This window comes from Martes martes, assembly GCF_963455335.1.
Source record: "Martes martes genome assembly, chromosome: X".
Lineage (NCBI taxonomy): Eukaryota > Metazoa > Chordata > Mammalia > Carnivora > Mustelidae > Martes > Martes martes.
Genome location: NC_137897.1, coordinates 91,664,907 through 91,685,065, shown reverse-complemented (window position 1 = coordinate 91,685,065; position 20,159 = coordinate 91,664,907). Strand labels below are relative to the sequence as shown.

At 44.5% G+C, this 20,159-nt stretch overlaps 1 protein-coding gene across 1 annotated transcript in view; it reads right to left on the bottom strand.

Annotated features, from left to right (window-relative positions):
* DOCK11 (dedicator of cytokinesis 11) overlaps window positions 1-20,159 on the bottom strand; it is a 186,329-nt gene that overhangs the window by 119,186 nt on the left and 46,984 nt on the right. The window contains exons 2-8 of the mRNA XM_080795085.1: window positions 19,731-19,847; window positions 19,556-19,645; window positions 19,054-19,136; window positions 17,729-17,798; window positions 17,040-17,135; window positions 3,190-3,324; window positions 288-465 (exon numbers count right to left, since the gene is read on the bottom strand). Coding sequence (XP_080651211.1) covers window positions 288-465; window positions 3,190-3,324; window positions 17,040-17,135; window positions 17,729-17,798; window positions 19,054-19,136; window positions 19,556-19,645; window positions 19,731-19,847 — 769 coding nt within the window. The remainder of the gene's footprint in view (window positions 1-287; window positions 466-3,189; window positions 3,325-17,039; window positions 17,136-17,728; window positions 17,799-19,053; window positions 19,137-19,555; window positions 19,646-19,730; window positions 19,848-20,159) is intronic.

Here is a 20,159-nt window from a genome sequence, read left to right as displayed (position 1 = left end):
AGCACAGGGAAAACCTTAATGGACTTTTGACAATCTGCCATGAATTCCCTATCCGTTTTAGTCTGGTTATATTTCATGTGTCAGAACCCTCGGCAGCATCAACTCTTGCAAAAAAAAATAATAATAATAATAAAAAAGAAAATCTATCAACCTCCATAGTTATTTCTAATGAGGAAGCAGGTCAACCTCCAAGATTAAGAGTTCTGGACCCACCCTGTGCAAAGGACATTCCCACGGATTAAAGATAAGAGCTTTACCTCAATAATGAACCATTTAAAAATTCTGACCTTGGGTTGTTTCTACCGGCTCCTTTTTCTCTTGCACTAAACTGTCAGTATTGATCTGAATAATCTTCTTCAAAGTTAGCAACCATTCCTCCATTTCCTGCTCGGTTTCAGCGGCTAGATAATGGCTATACTTATCCAGCATCTTCAGTTCAAATGCATGACGGCGCATTTTGGGGCACTAGAGGAAAAAAAAGAAAAAGCGTGTGTTCGGTTAGTCTAGTTAGCCTTTCCGTATTAGACTCCACTCGTTTATTTATTTTTACCTCAGCTCAGCACATACGCACGTCAGTACTCTCATGGAAGAATTGCTTCTTTCAACAAGAAACAGAAACTTCCAGACGATGAAGGACCGTGTCAAACGTACCTTTTATATTCCCCCTCACTACTGAGCAAAGCGGTCTGTGCACAAAGTTGGCATGAGGTACTACCTGCTGACCAAGTATTACCAGGTAAGGCCCTTTCCCATCCTCCACACCGAGAGAATCCCACTGCCGCTGTAAAAATCAGCAAACGTTTGCAACTATTTCTGCCCTGCTGCAAGTTTGTCTTGCATATTTATAGATTTCCAAACTCAGCCCTTGGAAAGAAGCTCCAATGGGATTTGAAATAAACCTGGTATTTGTTTCGTATCGCACCATAAAACGCACTACCGATACCAAGTTCACGGTCCCATGTATGATGTGAAGCACATCAGACTAGCATAAAAAAGGACCAGAGTTGGTTCACGTGACGTGGCGGCTCTCGGTAAAAAACATGGACATGACCTGTGCCGAACGCTAGCACAGAAGGAAAACAAAAGCCGCCTCCTTTGCTCAAACATGATGATGTCCTCTCTTGTACTACCACCTTGTCTGTCGTGACAAAAGAAATGACACACTCTCCCCACTCCCAAACACCTCGGCATTAATTTCAAGAAAGGCTCGCGAATCCAGAACTTCCCACTACGCAACCATCATTCAAGAAGGACCCAAAGAAGTGCCCCCTTCTCATCTTCGAAGTAGGTAAAGGATGAAATTCAACGGCTGTAGTAAGTCCTCAAGATTCATAGATTTGAAAATATTTGGGAAGAGGAATCATAAACAGACGGAGAAAGCAGAGGCTGGGAACACGAGAAAGGAAGGGCAATCTGGACTAGAGCTAATTGAGAAAAACTGGGAATCGTGTGCCTTCTTTCTTCCAGTAAGCTAAGAAGGCTGTTTTTTATATATATATTTATTTCTAGAAATACTTGTATATTTTTTATATTTTACATATAAACTTTTATGTTTTGTATATATATATTTATATATTATATTTATATAATAAATATATTTATAGTATACATTTATATATATATATAGGCACCTTTTAGTCACATAGATCTTTATTAAGTGTTTTTGTTTTTTTTTTCTAAGAATTTATTTATTCATTTGACAGAGAGAGAGATCACAAGGAGGCAGAGAGGCAGGCAGAGAGAGGGGGGGAAGCAGGCTCCCCACTGAGCAGGGAGCCCGATGTGGGGCTCGATTCCAGGACCCTGAGATCATGACCTGAGCTGAAGGCAGAGGCTTAACCCACTGAGCCACCCAGGTGCTCCTTAAGTGTTTTTTATTTGATCCACACGACAATCTCATTTGAGTGGGATTAATAATAAGTGGGATTCAGTAGGATTAAAAATAAGATTCAGGCAGGACAAGGGCCCTGAACCAGCACCTCCCACCTCCCCCGCAGCTAGGCGTCCCTTAAAGTCAGCCCCCACCCAGGCTCCGTAGTAATGGCTCCATCTCTTGGCCAATCAACTTCCTATTTAGATCATCTCTCTGCCCTACCTCCCTGCACCTCTGTCCCATGCCCCCTGGGTAATTCACAACCGCGAATGTTTGTCCGGCCGCTCCTGGGTGCACAACACTGTCAGTTATTACAGGGGACATGGACACGAGTAAGAAATGGTCACCAGAATCCCGAAGGAATATGCAGAATGAACCACAAATTGGAGTATGCTTTTGGGTCTAGGACCGAGGAAAAAGCAAAGTGGTGCACAGGGCAGGGGGGGCTCCCTTTCTGCGGTGGGCATGAGGGTGAAGAGAGAAACAGAAAACATCTCACGGTCTAAGAGCCATCTGAATGGAGTCTTGAAAGATAAGGTTCAAAAGGGAACAGAAGGAGAAAGTGTGCGCCAAGCAGAGAAACAAGTGGACGAAAAGCAAATACCCGTGGAGTGGTTAGAGCACAGTGTTTTTGAGGTGTGGGGGCATAACGTTAGAAGGGAGGCTGAGGGCAGGTCATGGCAAGAGCTTTAGCTCTCCCTCTGTGAGATGATACATCAAGAGCCAAAAAGGTTTTAAGGAGACAAGTGAAGGACCCCATCTCTGTCTTCGGAGGATGGACTACAGCAAGACAACAAAGCAGAGAGCATGAAGGCAAGCCTCTAGGCGGAAGAGGACAAAGAAACAACCAGGAGAAGGGCAGTACAAGTGGAAACAAGGTAAGAGATCAAGAAGCACTTTGGAGGAGCACCTGGGTGGCTCAGTGGGTTAAGCGTCTGCCTTCGGCTCAGGTCATGATCCCAGGGGCCTGGGATCAAGTCCCGCATCGGGCCCTCTGCTCAGCAGGGAGCCTGCTCCCCACTCCCACTCTCTCTGCCTGCCCTCTCTGCCTACCTGTGATCTCTGTCAAATAAATAAATAAAATCTTTAAAAAAAAAAAAAAGCACTTTGGAGTCAGCCTCCAAAGGCCTGAGTAAACACTTGAATTCTCGCACAGAGGAAGAATAGGGCAGCGAAGAGGATTCTAAGTTTCCTAGTATAAATGTTTTGGTGGATGGAGATGCCATTGACCATGACAGAAAAATGTGAAGGTTCTTAACAGTTGATCAATAACCCCCTTCAAGAAAGAGAAGAAAAGGTAACTTCGATAGCCCTACCTGAACAACGTCAATGCAGGCGTCCAAGTAGATACAACCTTTAGACTCTTTGGAATTTTTCTCGTCTTTGTAGGAGTTGAGAATGTATGAACCATCAGGAAGCTGAGTCAAGTAAAAATACCGTCTCTTGAATACCTACGGGGAAAGACCAGCAATGATACATTTGTCTGAATGTTTAAACAACTTCTTTTCACAAAAAACCTTCAAGGGCTTGCCCCAGCCATTATATCTGGACAATCTCCGCACAATCTGGACAATCTCTGCACACTTCTGAGAGGTCATTAGGAATTACAATTAGCTTCACTTTTTTTAAGACAAAAAATTTGAATTCAAGTGATTTCCCCTCAGTTAATCTACAGAAGACGACATTTTTAACGCTTTGAAGTTGAGAAAGCATTTCTGTATCCGAACCACGGTCCATTTCATGACAGCGTCCTTTTCCCATTTAACTGCAAAACCATGACTGGATTCTTAGCATTTTGTTCACGTCACCGCGACTCCAAGTATAAATAGAAAAATGTTTTAAACATTTGAAAAAAAAGAATAACTATACAACTAAAAATCAAATTAAAAGAGTATATATATATAATATGTATATATTATATATATAATTAAGAGTATATATATACTCTTTTAATTTGATTTTTAGTTGTGTGTGTGTGTGTGTGTGTGTGTATATACACACATATATACTCATACCCCCCAACATATATACTCACCTCACCTATCTTGTCCCACAGCCGCACTTCTGGAACTCCAGCTAATAATGCACTCCCAGGGAAACACTGAGAGTCACTGGTTGCCTCCCTGTTGTCACTGAGTACCCCAAATGCTGAGATTTGAGTCAATAAGCCCACCGGGTTTGTGCATCCATTTGAAATCAGGCATTCACAACAGTTAAGGAGGAGCCTGTGGCTACAGCTCATAGCAAAACCCCCAGGAAGGGGGAAAAGGAGGAAGACGGTTGGATTCATTCATGCTAATCCTCTAAGGGTCCCCTAGAAAGTCTCAGACTTGATCAAAGACACTAAAAGGGCGATCTGGAGCTCTCTGATGAGCCTATGCTTCTCTTAATAAGCCACAGACTGGGGGGCCCCTGGGTGGCTCAGTCGGTTAAGTGTCTGCCTTCAGCTCAGGTCATGATCCTGGAATCGAGCCCCGTGTCGGGCTCCCTGCTCAGCGAGGAGCCTGCTTCTCCTTCTGCCTCTCCCTCCCTGCCCCTGCTCATGCTCTCTCTCTCTCAAATAAATAAATAAAATCTTGAAGAAAAAAAAAAAAAAAAACAAGCCACAGACTGCAGACTGTGTCAAGCATCTGTTATAGTAAAATTCCCCCAGATAATGGATCTAAAATCGTTTCAGGGTGGGAATGGAAAGGGACCAGGACACAGGCTCTGGGTGATGACTGAGCAAGCACTTTCTTACACTTCTTGTCTTGTAGAAGTTGGTTTTAAGATTGAAGCTTGCCACTTTCAATCACCCATCTGAGTATCCAGTATGATCTCGGACTATTTTAAGAACTTCAGTTAGGGAAAGAATACTATTCGGCAACTTCATTCTTGAAAATGACTTAATTTCAGGCAAAGAAGCTGAAATATCGACAATCTATTTTTCCCGTAGCATGAATAAGCAAAATGTATCACACGTTAAGCATTTCTTTTTAGGAAAACCGGTAAAGGGAAAGAATACGCTTGTAGGTATCTTCGACTTGTTGAAATATCACCGATTTTGGAATGAAAGACAAAAATATACCAGCGTGAGGAACACCCCAACAGGTTAGACCGGTAAATGCTACAGCTCCTGTTTCAGGGAGTGGTCGTGTGGGTTTGTACGGTACCAACAGAAAGGAGTCCAAACAGAAAAGATTGCTTTGTTTTGTAATGTCAACTGAGTCAATACTACTACACGGGTACAGAAAATGCGTGTGGTCCCACAAGATGAGAATATATACTCCTCGTTATCGATTCACCCACATTTAAGTTTCCCGGAGCTGTAACTAAAGAAATCTAGATTCATGTACAAGGAAAGTGTTAATCATAGTGCTGACTGCACACACACACACACACACACACACACACACACACGCACGTGCGCACAAATACATACACACAGCTGACTCTTGGACAGCATGGGTTTGAACTGCTCAGGTCCACTTACATGTGGATTTTTAAAAAAATACATTTGGGGGCGCCTGGGTGGCTCAATGGGTTAAGCCGCTGCCTTCGGCTCAGGTCATGATCTCAGGGTCCTGGGATCGAGTCCCGCGTCGGGCTCTCTGCTTGGCGGGGAGCCTGCTTCCCTCTCTCCCTCTCTCTCTGCCTGCCTCTCTGTCTACTGTGATCTCTCTCTGTCAAATAAATAAATAAAATCTTTAAAAAAAAATACATTTGGGTGCCTGGGTGGCTCAGCGGATTGATGTCTCTGCCTTTGGCTCAGGTCATGATCCCAGGGTCCTGGGATCGAGCCCCGTATCAGGCTCTCTGCTCAGCGGGGAGCCTGCTTCCCTTCCTCTCTCTCTGCCTGCTTGGGATCTCTGTCTGTTAAATAAATAAATAAAATCTTTTAAAAAATACATTTTACAGTACTGTAACCATATTTTCTCTTTCTTACTTATGACTTTTTTAAAGATTTTGTTTATTTGAGAGAGAGAGAACATGGGCAGGGCAGGGAAGGGTGAGGGGAGCAGAGGGCGAGGGAGAATCAGACTCCCTGTAGAGCAGTGAGCCCAAGGATGGACTCGATCCCAGGACCCTGAGATCATGACCTGAGCCGAAGGCAGATGCCTAACGGACTGAGCCACCCAGGTGCCCCTCCTTATGACTTTCTTAATAACATTTTCTTTCCTGTGGCTTACCTTATTGCAAGAATCATAGTACATCACATATACAATATACAAAATATGTGTTAATTGACTGTTTTAATGTTATCCATAAGACTTCCAGTAAACAGGTTGTTAGCAGTTAAGTTTGGGGGGAAGTCAGAACTTATATACGGATTTTCAGCTGCGCAGGGGGTCAGTGCCCCTAAACCCCCACATCGTTCAAAGATCAACTGTATACATTTGCTTGTTTTTGTGACAGTGGTTCACGTGTTATTTAAATGATGAGACCAGATGGCCTAAAATTACATACTGTGCACAAACACACAAAACTCCCCCTTTTGAAAGTTATTACAGTAATTGTGTAGGGCAAAAATTCAGATACATTTTCCAGGCAAAAATTACAACCAATTTGAATCTGACCTGTGACCAAATCTAAAATTCAAGCCGGAGCCACTTGCAGAGCCCAGAGCCAGCAACAAAGAGAGTGGCAGAAGAACGCAGAACACAGAGCAAAACATTTGTGACGCAGAGCCCAATTTGAGTCTGTGAAATTTTTTTCCTCTACAGCTGCCTCACCAAGCAAAGATGTTCCGTGACAGCCGCCACTTCCAATATTAGCAAAGAACATCATTACAATAGAGAGGGAAAGGGATCTGAAATTACAGTAAATCGCTTCCTGTAACATTGCAATTATGTCAAAATGGGACGCTGAGGTGGGTAGCTCATGAATCTGGGGGAGAAAGCAGATGCTGAAAGTCACACGATCTGGATTCCTGTCCAGCACTCCCACCCACCAGCAGGGAAGCTGTCTTCAAGACCCTGCTTCTCTGTTCCCTCACTAGTAAAATGGGATTGGGCCAGACAATCTGTGAGATCATTTTTTTTCATGACCTACAAAGAATTGTACTGAAATTGAACAGATAACATGACAGCCTTCCCAGGCTAAGGGGCACCTTCCCCAAACAACTTCTTATAGGCTTGAAACACCATTTGTTCAGGTAAGGACTTTTAAATCATTTCCATAGAAATCAGACTCAGTCCCCACAACAGAACTGTAAGTTCGCTTCTCAGTCTACTTGCCTAGGATATTCGTTGGGTTCCATCTTCTGGGAAGCTGCAAATAATGACTACATAGAACCGTGGTGATTACTCCGTATCATACCTCTCATCTCGAAGGCCTCGAGTCCTTTGTAATCAACAGCTAATTCTTCTAATGTCACCGGAGATAAGTATCATTAAGTATCATTTTACTTAACAGCAAACTGAGAGACCAAGAGCTCACTCAAGTTCACACAGGAAAGTCAAGGATAGAACTAGAATCAGAATCCTATGAGGAAGAAAAAGAGAATCTTGCCCAAACGTTCCAATGGCTTCCCACCTAAAACCACAAAGCCTCACCATAGCCTAAGACGGTGCACCTGTGTGGCCTCAGCTTACCTCTTGGACTTTCTTTCTTTCTTTCTTTTTTTAAGATTTTATTTATTTATTTGAGAGTGAGAGCACAAGCAGGGGGAACAGCAAGCAGAAGGAAAGGGAGAAGCAGACTCCATGCTGAGCAGGGAGCCCAGTATGGGGCTCGATCCCAGGACCTTGGGATCATGATCTGAGCCGAAGGCAGAGGCTTAACCCACTGAGCCACCCAGGTGCCTCTCTTGGACTTGATTTCTTATCATCCTAGTCCAGCTACCCTGGCTTACCAGCTGCTCTGCAAACACCCCAAGAATGCGGCTACGGGAAGCTTTCTGTTTCCTTGGCCTGGAATCCTCTTCCTCCATGTATGGACGATGGTTCACTCTCTTAGCGCTCTCAGATCTTTGCAGAAATCTCACCTCTTCTGAGAGGGCTTCTGTGACCACCCTGCCCTCCATCACGGCGCACTATCGTATCTTTTTCATACGGCGCTCACTATCCAAATATAACTCAGTCATCTGTTTATTTGCTGTCTCTCTCTTTTAAGACTGTCAAGGTCCTTGTCTCACCCACTACCATATCCCCAGTCCCTACAACAGCGCCTGGACTCAGTAAAATTTGGCAAGATAAATGATGCCTGGACGAATAATTCATTCTCCAGTTCAAATTCCCCATTGGTTCCAACCAACAGAATGGGATTTCTCTGTAATGTCCATATTCCTCCTCCTCCCCTTTATTATTTTTCCTAGATGGCAGACACAGCTGAAAATTCCCCCACCTGACTCGATGAGAAGCATGGACCCTGATGAGTGGCCCACTCAGACCACCCAGAAGAATAAAACTGAGAGGGAGCCAAAGGAGGTCATTCTCAGGGATCAGGTCCTGCCAAGTCTCCTAAAAACCCTGAGCTGCCTGGATGACAACCTTTTAAATATTGACCACATGACCCCTTCTGGAGCAAGAACAAAGGCTTTCTGTTACTCAGCTGAATCAAAGTTGGAAGGCGGGCAAGTTTGAGCACCAAGTAGCCGCAAATTAGGAGAGCCTTTTATCATCTGCTAGAACAAATCTCAAGAGGGTTCACTTATGTGTGTTACCGAGAGGGTAAGTATTCACTGCTAAGTTACACGAACCGGGGGCCCCGGGAAAGAACGCTCTGCGGGATTTAACAGAAGTAGGCAGGCAAAGTAGGTGGGCCGGGGGCAAGGAAGGATGGGGCAGGAGAAACTTACTTGACTCACGTCTCAGAGCAGAAAATAAGAGGCAGCAAGGAAAAGGAGAAAGCAGGAGAGCAAGAGACGTTCTGGGTCTCAGAGCTGTTCCAAGCAAAGGTGAAAGAAATAATAGAGAAGAAAACCCCGGGACTTATCAGAAAAGCAAGTTGCAGTTAATTATACCAGAATGTCAAGAACGTCATCCCGCTGAAGAACCCCTACCAGTGCGTTGGCAACCTAATCTATCACTCATCTCTCTTCACCGTATCGTTTTACAGTCTTACCAAGTTTTAATAAATCACACAGATTTACTTTCTGGGAAACTGGTTAAAAAGCAAATAGCTTTTTTTTATCTTTTCTTTTCTTTTCTTTTTTGAGAGAGAGCATGGCAGGGGGGCGGGGGACAGGGAGAGAACTCAAAGCAGGCTCCACTCCCAGCATGGAGCCCGATGTGGGGAGCCCAATGCAGGGCTCAACCTCATGACCATGAGATCACGACCTGAGCCGAAACCCAGAGTTGGATACTTCACGGACCGAGCCACCTGGCTGTCCCTCAAAGAGCTCTTCTTAAATAACTCCACCATATGTGGGCACTTGGAGATTTTTTAATTATTTAGTTTGGAGCAAATTCTAGAAGGAAAGGTCTACAATCCACCTTTCTCATTATGACAGATGATCTTATCAGCTAGCTTTATCTCAGCACATCATGGCTCTGCTCAAATTTTCAGTGACCCTCCCTCACCCACATGGCAGGGCTCACATGACCAATCCTACCTTCGAGGCGCTCCCACAATCCTTCAAATAATGTAAGATAATACAAATGGCTGACATCCGTGGAGTGGTTACTAATACCGTCCAGTCTCTGGCTTTCCTCACACCATACCATTTAATCCTCATAATGACCTTGTATGGTGATTACTATTATCATCTCCGTGTTATAGAGGAGAAAATGAGGTGCAGGGAGATAAGGACCGACCAAACAAAATTTATTCTCCCATGACTACCCAACTTCACCTAACACACCTCCCGCCCCGTACATACCTACTTCCAACACTCACCTCCTGATTTTCTCCCTTGGAGGCCCTACCTCCTTCGAGAAGCCTTCTCTGACCTCAGATCACAGTGTCCTGGACTCATTACAGCACTTGGTCTCCAAACCACCTTTAAACAGTATACTAGTTTTTTAAGTAAACTGTACGCCCAACGTAGGGTTCGAATTCACGGCCACGCAATCAAGAGTCACATGCTCTACCGACTCAGCCAGCCAGGTGCCCCTAAACCATTTTCATTTTGTGTCCCATCTCCCCAAAGAGGTTTTAAGTTCTGCATGGGAAACTTCTCTCTACCCTTTGCAATACTAACACCTTGAGTTAATAAGATATTCAGTACATAATTGGTGATGAATTCATTGATTCCTCATAGCGTCTGGCACATGGGCATCCTCTAATAAATGGTTTTCAACAGTCACCAATTAATGAGGAAAAACTAAACATAAAAAACAAGTCGGGGAGTCTGGCTGGCTCGGTTGGTAAAGCGCCCAACTCTTGATCTCAGCTCAGGTCTTGATCTCAGGGTCATGAGTTCAAGCCCTGTGTTGGGCTACACGCTGGGCATGGGGTCCACTTAAAAAAAATAAATAAACAGATAAAAAATAAAAACAAATTCATGAGAAATCCCTCTCCCATAAAATGTCTATAATCTGTTTGTCAGCTGGGAGAGACAGTCTGGTAGACTTGAGAACACAATGCACTAACCTAAAAACAACATTTAAAAAAATTTCTCTTCCTTTTGGTCCAATAAACATAATGACCTTGGCCTCCCCAGCAATTACTTTAATATCGTATGTGCTTTCCTAGGTAAAATTCTTTGATTTGTTGTTCTCCCAACACAGAAGGGAAAAAACCCTCCCGTAACAGTCAAAAGAATAAGTGAGGACTGTTTGACTCTGGATATATATAACAAGTGGGAGGGGGCAGGCGAAGCGAGTCATACATCAAGCAGTTGAACTTACAACCCCGATAACATACCAAGACACTTCAACGTTTAATTGCTGGGAATGGGGAGGAGGAAGCTAGAGGAATGTGACCCAATGGAGCCAAGAAGAGGCATAAAGGTGGGTGTCCCAGGGGTTGGCCAAGAATCTGCAACAGACTTTTTTTTTTTTTTTTTAATGAAAAACCACCCTCAAGATCAGACTCTTCCTTATTCCATAGATCATTATATCCGTTAGGAAAACTAGCTCTAAGTGCCAAGGGAAGGTCAAATCCAGTATCTTAGCTATGTCATTTGCATTCAATTTCTTCACCGAGGTGGAAAAGAGTCAAAGAAAAAAGCAGAGCTTCCCAGCAGCTACTTGAGAGATAATGTAAATGGACAGGTTTCTGTCAAGATTGGCGTTTTGGTCTAAGGAATCATTTATTCTCTAGGAGATCTTAAACTTGCTCTCTAAAACTTTCCCAGGAATTGCAGACCAGCAAAGGGATGGGTTCTCATTAACTAGAAAAGTACAAATGGGGGAAATTAATCACCTATGACAAGGCTTGCCCTGTTCTAACACGAACACCAAGAACAAAGCAAATCATAAGCTCGGGGTACGACAGTCACTGCGGACAGACGATGGGACAAGAGCTGCAGGATGCCAGCATCTCCTTGGCAAGAGGAAGTGTCCAGCCACTGAAAAGCGTGACTTGGGCATTAATGCACATCATCGCCAGTTCTCCCAGAGCCTGGGTTCCTCACGATCAATTTCCCAGCCAACCACGGAGAGGCTCAGCCAGCACCTCCAGGGAAATCGTGACGATGGCAGAAAATGATGCAGGTTTATCTCTTAAACACTGACCGGAGTTGGTGGAAAGGCATGTATGGACAAAAGTGCGAATATTTATTCCACAAATGTGGGCGCTTGTCACCTTCCCGTATGAAGAAATCAACTTAGCCCCTTCGCGCTAGAGCCCATCACTATCAACTTGAATGTTCCTGCAAAACTGTCTGGCAGCTGGCAAGGGAGGATTCGCTTTCTAAAGCAGCCTATACATGAATTACTGTGGCTACATTATTTATGTCACATTACAGATCACGTGTTTGCTTTCCCCAAAGACTTGATAAAGTAGGAGTCTTCTGATTCCCTTTTAGCTATTGGCCTTGGCTCAATGTTTTCTAACCGTCTTTCCTTCGCTTTTTTTTTTTCTTTCTGCCTTCTCTGACAACTCCATTTCTCCCTTCCATGACATTTACACTCCCTTATTTCTGACAGTCAAAGAATCCAGGAAAGGGACTTGGCCTTGTTTACAAAGACAGTTAAGGGGCGCCTGGGTGGCTCAGTTAGGCAAGTGTCTGCCTTCAGCTCAGGTCATGATCCTGGAGTCCCGGGATCAAGCCCAATGATCAAGTCATTGGGCTCCCTGCTCAGTGGGGTGTCTGCTTCACCCTCTTCCTCTGTCCCCTCTCCCTACTCCTTCTCTGTAGCGCTCTCTCATTCTCTCTCCAATAAATAAATAAAATCTTGAAAAAAAAAAGAGAGTTGAGTTGCTATCCATCATTTCAAATTTTCCAAAGGACTGATTCTACATTTTTTCCTTTAAATCCAGAAGTTTTTTTAAATGAATAAAGACCCCGAAAGTGACACCTCACTGTAAGAAGGTTCCAGCCACCCTACCTTAATCCCTGTCAACCCCAAGGGGATCCACAGGCCCATGTCAAGCCACAGCACACCGAAGAGTCACAGATGAAACAGAAGGGAAGGCACATGGCTCCCACAGGCTGTTATGTGCTACTGAATCATGAGAAATACCGAGATCCTTCTGTTGTAGCTTCCTGGTTAGTCTACTGTGAGCCTGAGGGCCTATCAAAGCTTGAATTTTTCTGACAGCAAAGGTTCTTGGCTCTCCACTTGGCCAGCTCTAGACCTGTGGTGCTCACTGCTTAAGCTACCTACGCTTCTCACCAGGGTGGGCTGGACATCCTAGCAGGCAGGGGACCCTAGACATACCAAGGGGATAATTGCCCCCGGTATCAGGAAAATGACTCAGATAATGACAGCATGCCCGACTCACCTTCCCATTCACTTACGAGACTCATTAATATTCTTCACATCAAAGGCTACCATCACAGAAACAAATATAGAAGGGATTTTCCTCTCAGAACATCTCATGAACCGTCAGCCCTCTGCCTCAGTTCATCTGTCTCTGCCCTTGCCGACTCTCCAAGGGCAGGGTCAGCTGCTCCCCGCACCGTTAGATTTAGACTCTCTCCTGTGTCCGGGCCAGTCCAGGCCTGCCGCAGGAAGAACATGTCTGATCCCCCCACCTGAGGGGGTCAGCTCAAGGCCCCCAGGGCGCCCCAGTTCAGAGGCCTGGACTTCCGCCTTGGCCCTCACTCCAGGTTCTCGAAGCTGGCCAAACAAAATGCACATCCAACACCCACCCCCACCCCACCCCCACCCACCCCATCCCACCATGGCCCTTCTCCCTACAGTCACAGGCCCTCTGTTTACATAGAGATGGCACCGTAAACTTGGCGAGTTTCAACCAACCTCCACGAGGCTGAACTCAATAATAGTTAAAACACAAATTCTTAGGGAGACAAACCATCAGAGACTCTTAATCTCTCAAAACAAACTGAGGGTTGTCGGGGGGAGGGGGTAGGAAGAGGGTGGTTGGGTTATGGACATTGGGGAGGGTATGTGCTATGGTGAGTGCTGTGAAGTGTATAAACCTGGCGATTCACAGACCTGTACCCCTGGGGCTAATAATACATTATAAGTTAATAAAAAATTAAAAATTTAAAAAAAAAAACACAATTCTTAGAGGAAAACAAAAACCTCTTGGCAAAACCCCTCAGACACCTTTCACTGAGTCTGGCCGAACCTTCTTCCTCTCATGCCCATCCCAGCTGTGATTAACCCTGAAACAGAATACTACCGCTCTGGCTTAGGACGTGAAACAGGGAGAACAGGGGACATATATCCAGCTCCCAGAAATCCAAAATGGAGAAGATCTGGGATAAATGAAATCCATGACCAGGCACAATTCCCAAATCTCGTTATAGCCTTTTTCACATTATTCCTCCTCGTTTTGTTTTTTTTTTAAGAGCTGTGTGGCACACAGGATCACATTGATTTATCCTTCTTTTCCTTTCTTTGCCTACTGTTTGGTAGAAGTTTTAAAAAGAAAAGAAAGTAAGTGGTTTTATGCTATTTGAGCTGTATCTCACTAAAAAAAAAAAAAAAAGGGAAGAAGTGGCCAAAATGTGAACAGCTGGGGACGAAAGGAGGCAACAACGCAAAGAGGCTAGCTCACAGCGGAAGAGCGACAATAAGCTGGAGGTAGGCGGCAGCTGTCCCCTTCAGCTGGCCCATGTGGTCACCAAGTTGCCTCAGACCCCACCACCCGCTTCATGAATTCATGGTTCTTGCCTGGCCCCCGTGAGTGGTGCTGTTTGCAACCTCTGGGATAGACAACACAACAGCTGAACAATCAATCTTTCACTACTTGACTGAATTCGTTTTCTATCATCATTGGAACAAATTGCCACAAACTCAGTGGCTTAAAACGAAATGCGTTCTCTGCCGGTTCTACAGAGCAGAAGTCTGATGTGGGTCTCTCTGGGTGAAAATCCAGGTTGTAGCAGAGCTGCGTCCCTTCCTAGAATCTCTAGGGGAGAAGCCACTTCCTAGCCTTTTCCAGCTTCTGGAGGCTGCCAGTATTTCCTGGCCCGTGGCTCCTTCCGCCATCTTCAAAGCCAGCAACGAAGCATCTCTCTCTGACCCCGCTTCTGTCCTCCCACCTCCTTCCCTGACTCTCCTCTTCTGCCTCCTCCTTCCACTGACAGGGACCCTTGTGATTACACTGAGCCCACCTGGAAAACCCAGGCTCCTCTCCCAATGTGCTGATTAGCCATCTGAACTCCCCTTGGCCATGTAAGGGAACATTTACAGGTGCTGGGCATTAGGACATGGCCATCTTTGAGGGGACGATTATTCTGCCCACCGCACCATCCAATCTGTGTTTCACAAACTATGGAGGAAAATGGAAAGCATGTACTTTTTACAGGCAACTGTGTTTTGACTTATAATAAATGGGCTCCTAAAAAGTTGTAATCAAAGCAAATTCTATTTTAAAGGCATTAGAGGAATTCACTATTGAAAAGAATCCCATGGTGAATTGTTTTCTGAAGGTATTAATTCCTCAATGTCTTGTTCTATGAATCCAGATTTCCATACATTATATTCGTGTTGGGCTACAGTAAATATGGAGAAAACATTTTAATATTTTGAGTATGCTGAGAGTGGAGTCAAAGCCCATAGAACCAGGGTGCCTGGGTGGCTCAGTCATTAAGCACCTGCCTTCAGCTCAGGTCATGATCCCAGAGTCCTGGGTTCTAGCCCCACATCAGGGTCCTGCCCAGCAGGAAGCCTGCTTCTCCCTCTCCCACTCCCCCTGCTTGTCTTCCCTCTCTTGTTGTCTCTCTCTCTGTCAAATAAATAAATAAAATCTTTTTAAAAAAAAAAACCATAGAACCATTTTCTGGCAATCTGCACCGAATTATACTCTTTTGCACAAGCATTTCTGAACCTGAGAATTTTTTTCCCTAATATTTTATGTATTTATTTATCTGAGAGAGAGAATGAGCACAAGCAGGGGGAGGGGGAAGGGCAAAGGGAGACGCAGACTCTCCACTGAGCAGGGAGCCCTACAGGGGACTCAATCCCCAGACCATGGGATCTTGACCGGAGCCAAAGGCAGACATTTAACTGACTGAGCCACCCAGGCGCCCTGCTGAACCTGGTAATTCTGACTGGACATATATTATAATAGAGCCTTGAGTCTCACTCACTCAGCTAGTTAGCCTTGACTGTGTGCCAGGGAAGAGCACAGACTCGGGCATCAGCCTGGCTAGGTTCAGATCCCATGTCTGAATCTGGGACTGTGTGACCTTGGGTGAACCATTCATTTCTTTGTGCCTCACTTCCCACGTCTTAAACCAAGAATACCAATAGGACCCCTCTATCCTAGGGCTGCCACAAGGACTAAATGAGATACAGACTATAAAATACCCAGTACGGTGCCTGGCACATACACATGAGGTCCTCGACGAATGGATTCATCACCATCGGCTAAAGCCCATGGTTAAGTGCAAGAGACACGCAGAAAGCATCCTACAACTTGGATTCATTATTCTCAGGACTTGGAAATGAAAGCGAGAACCGGACATAGCCACTCAATGGAAAGCAGCGGGCCAAATATTAAATTAAGATAAAATTGGAGTCTTCTCTTGGTAGACACCCATGGTTTCTGCTCGCAGGCTATGTGAGAAACAGAATGGCCTTCCGTACTTAACAGCAGTGTGAATCACCCTCGGCAAACCACATGACCTTGTACTGGGTATTTGCAAGAACAGTTATATTTGGTAAGAAACAATACTTCGGCTTTCTGCTCAGAACCTTCCAAGTAGCTCGTTAGTTTCACCTTCGGATTTTAATGGCTCTTCACAGCCTCTGGAACAAAAGTCAGCTTCATGCCCGAGGCATTCGAGATCCCCCCAACTCCCCTGCCCCCAGTTCTACCTTTATCTCCTACAAACCCCATATGCAGATATTTTGGCCGAACTACACAACTCTGTAATTCTCGGACAACACCAAAGTACCACTTCGTCTAGTAGGAAATTTGGTATGTTCCTTATCTCATCTGGAGACCACTGGCATTCAGGGACCCTCATCTTAGACATCCATAGCTTTCCCCTCGTGACCAGCACGGAATATGCGCCTAATCAATATTTGCCAAATTAATGGGCTACCCGATCCTTCTCTTCAGTATATCCGTCTCCGCATAGGAACCTGTGATGCCCTTTTGTTTCAATGTCATTACCTTCATTCAGCTGACAGCCTCCTTCCTGAATTTTTTTTTTTTATTTTTAATGGAAGTGTCGCTGAATGACAGCCTCCTTTGTAAACTTCCTGATTCTGAATAATTACATTTCTTTACCAAGTTGCACTCCTAAATTTATCCTGAGGTTGCAGAGTTTTTAAATTCTATACATCTGTGAGAAAATCATCTCAATAGAGAATTTTTTCTTTTTCTTTTTGGCTAGGGCTCACTGTAAACATTTTTTTTTAAGATTTTCTTTAATTTATTTGCGGGAAGAGAGAGAGAGTGAGCTGGAGGGGGGGGCAGCAGGGGTGGAGAGGCAGAGGGAGAGGGAGAAGCAGACTCCCCACTGAGCAGGGAGCCACACACAGGACTCGATCCCAGGACCCCGGGATCATGACCTGAGCTGAAGGCAGGCACCCAACTGACTGAGCCACCCACATGCCCCTGTAAACATTTTTTTAAAGAAACATGTTTTCCACACAGGTTACTCATGACAATATCCTTAAAATGATGAAATAATACAATGACTACTTCTTACCTTCATGGTAACCGTGATGGTGCTATTTACATTGGCTTTATGCAACCAGCCTTGTTTTATGACGCCACCCTTCTGAGAACAGAGCGAAGAGGAATCCTGAAATAGGACAAAAACCGTCAGTGAAACAGCCGGCCATCAAATCAAACTTTTGGGGGGACACGAACAAGGCCCTTCCCCACTTTCTAATTAAAGCACAACCTCCCCACCCCACAAAGATGCTTGATGAAACTTGAAATCGGCTCTGTGCCACGCACACAGCAGGTGCTCAATATTTACTGAATCTCAGGGGCTGTCTTCTGGGAGTCTTCTGCATGAAGTAAACAGTCAAACTGCACCTCAAAATGGCACAGACATCCAGGTCGTCTGTCCCAAGAGGGATCTATTACACAGGGGGTTCTAGATGAATCACCCTGCCGCATGCCCAGTGCAGAGAAAACAAGCCCCACGAGCATCTCCCACAGGTGGGAAAACATGTTCATATACAAAGCACAGCCCACTTCACTTGATTTTCCCTAAACTCCACTTGGAAATGCAACAATTTTTAAAAAAAATTTTTTTTAAAACGCTCATTAGCTTGAAAGCCGGCCACCAATCACTTGAGAACAATTCTGTCCCTCAGCTTTTCTCAAGGAGTTTTGTGCCGGCAGAAGCGACCTTGAGGACCCCACCGCGGTGGCCCCCACTTTTACCTCATCTTTCTCACAGTCCTCGTCAATCTCAAATACGTGACTGGGAATCTTTTCTGGTCGCAGAGATTTGCTGAAAACGCAAGAGAATTACCTCAGATACTGAAGAGAACAGACAAAAAAATAAAATAAAATAAAAGCAAGATGAATAGACAGACTTCTCTCTTTTACAACCAAGGAAACGCCAAGACGTGAGGAGGATAAATTCTTTTCGCCTTTCCAAACTCAAGAGTTTCCTCTCTGAGTAAACTTACATCACCTTTTATGTGAGGACTCCTACGTGTGCGGCCTGTGGCGAAGCTACAGCTAAGCCAAATACTAAGTCAGCCCAGAACTGCCAGAGAATGTGAGCCGGAGTTGTTAGTGGTGGCAGAAGCTTATCTTTCCCCAGAAGAAAAAGCAACACAGTGTAATTCTGGCTCTTCCATCCATTTGCTGTATGATCTTGGACTGGTCACCCATCTTGGGATTCAATTTTAAAGGACGTCTTTAGGCCTGTTTTCTCTTCTAGGGAACTGTTTTTGAAAACTCCAAGAGGCTACACAACGTCTTATTTCTCAAAAACATTTCCCAGATGATAGATGGCCTATGAGGTTAGTAGTACTACAGATGAGGAAATGGAGAACAGGGAGGCTCAAAGAGATTGAGTGACTGGCCCAAGGTCATCCAGCTAGTAAGTAAGCAGTTGGATGTGGTTGTAGTAAGTGATAGTAAGTGGTTGTTGAACCTCAACAAATAAGACTGGAATCAGTCGGTCAACTCAACTGAAAGAAATGTGCTTTTGTCAAGGGATGTCTGGGCTTGTCGAACTGAAACAAGTACCTTCTAGTATTTTCTTTGTTTTTTAAGATTTTATTTACTTATTTGGGAGAGAGAGAAAGAGAGAGCATGAGCAAGGGTAGGGGCAGAGGGACAAGCAGACTCCCCATCAAGCAGGGAGCCCAACACAAGGCTCAATCCCAGGACCCCGAGATCATGACCTGAGCTGAAGTCAGATGCGTAATCGCCTGAGCCACCCAGGTGCCCCACTTCTAGCATTTTCCTGGACACCACTGGAAAGTGCTCACTACATTATCCAGAATTAAAAGATTTTATGGTCAATATAGCTGCATTGAAGCCAAAAAGCAAACGCATACATTTTAGAAAGAATTTCAATGCGTAAAGTGAAAACATATTCAATTGGCCAAAATACATTTACCAAACAAGCTGGTCACTTTAAGGCCTTGCTTTATTATAAATTATCTCTGAGAAGCTTCATAAGTTGTTAGAAAAAGGTAAAATGTTGAGTAACTCTCCTCTCAAAGGCTTCCCCTGAATTCTACACTTACCATGGCAACATTCGAAAGTCTCCAGAGAAGTCTTCATACTTGTAGTTTACCACGTGCCAATCTGTGCTATAGGTTTTAATACACTGAAAGAAAATAGGAATTTTTAATTTGAAACATCAAGCAAGCATACATCTATCCAGTTTGTTAAAAGTCTGGTAAAGGAAGGTGACAGACTTTGTAAAAATCATTTGGAAAATACTTGTACTGGGATCATCCTTTGGGGATTAACATGGTCTCGCTAAACCAATTGGGAGCAAAAAATCCCAATGCATACATACTTTGGAACACTCTGACTCCAAATTCAGAGAAGATTCAAATCCAAAAGAGAGAAACTAAGAACCCATGCTGTTCGTCACAGCGGTTAAACTCTCTCCTCTCTGCCCCATCATCTAGACTAGTCACGGAGGTCCGCTAAGTTAGTCATTTTATTTCTTGTTTATGCTAAAGGAAGAACATTTTTTTTACTATAATAATGTCCCTCTGTGGCCTCTCAGGGTCTTACCTCTTTGACAAACAAACTTTGGGCCCTTTTCTCGGCATCTTCTGGTACAGTGGACTGCACTGTTCTGCGCTGACGACTTATCACCGAGATCTAGAAGACAAGGAACATTCTTGCCGTTAAGAACCAGCCTGGAAAGCATGAGCGTTTTCCTTGAAAGCAGCATTTGTGAACTCACAGAGATATCCTCCATTGGAAACATAAGTAGGTCTCTGAGGGGGTCGCTGTAAATCTGGGTTTTCCTTTGGGTGATAACATTCTCGTAGTCCAAGGGCTCAACAATTTTGGTCTTTTCCTTAATGAGAGACAAAAACAAAGTTAATATGGTCAGACTCATGAGGCATAAATTCCTGTCCATGTGTGAAAGACAGAAGGGACTTCTGATGGCAGTGAGCACTTCGGACGCTTTCACGAGAAACATCCTTCATAAACAAAAAGCACAGACGCCAAACACATACGGACACACACGCAGATCTCTCCGCTAAAGCCCAGGGGGTCTGGAGAGCTCTCCCTGTACCCTGCTTTGCCATGTGCCCTGCAAAAATGTAAGGTAAAACAAAGAGTGGTCTGTCTGGAAGCCTGTCGGTTGATTTTTAGGGAACTGGCT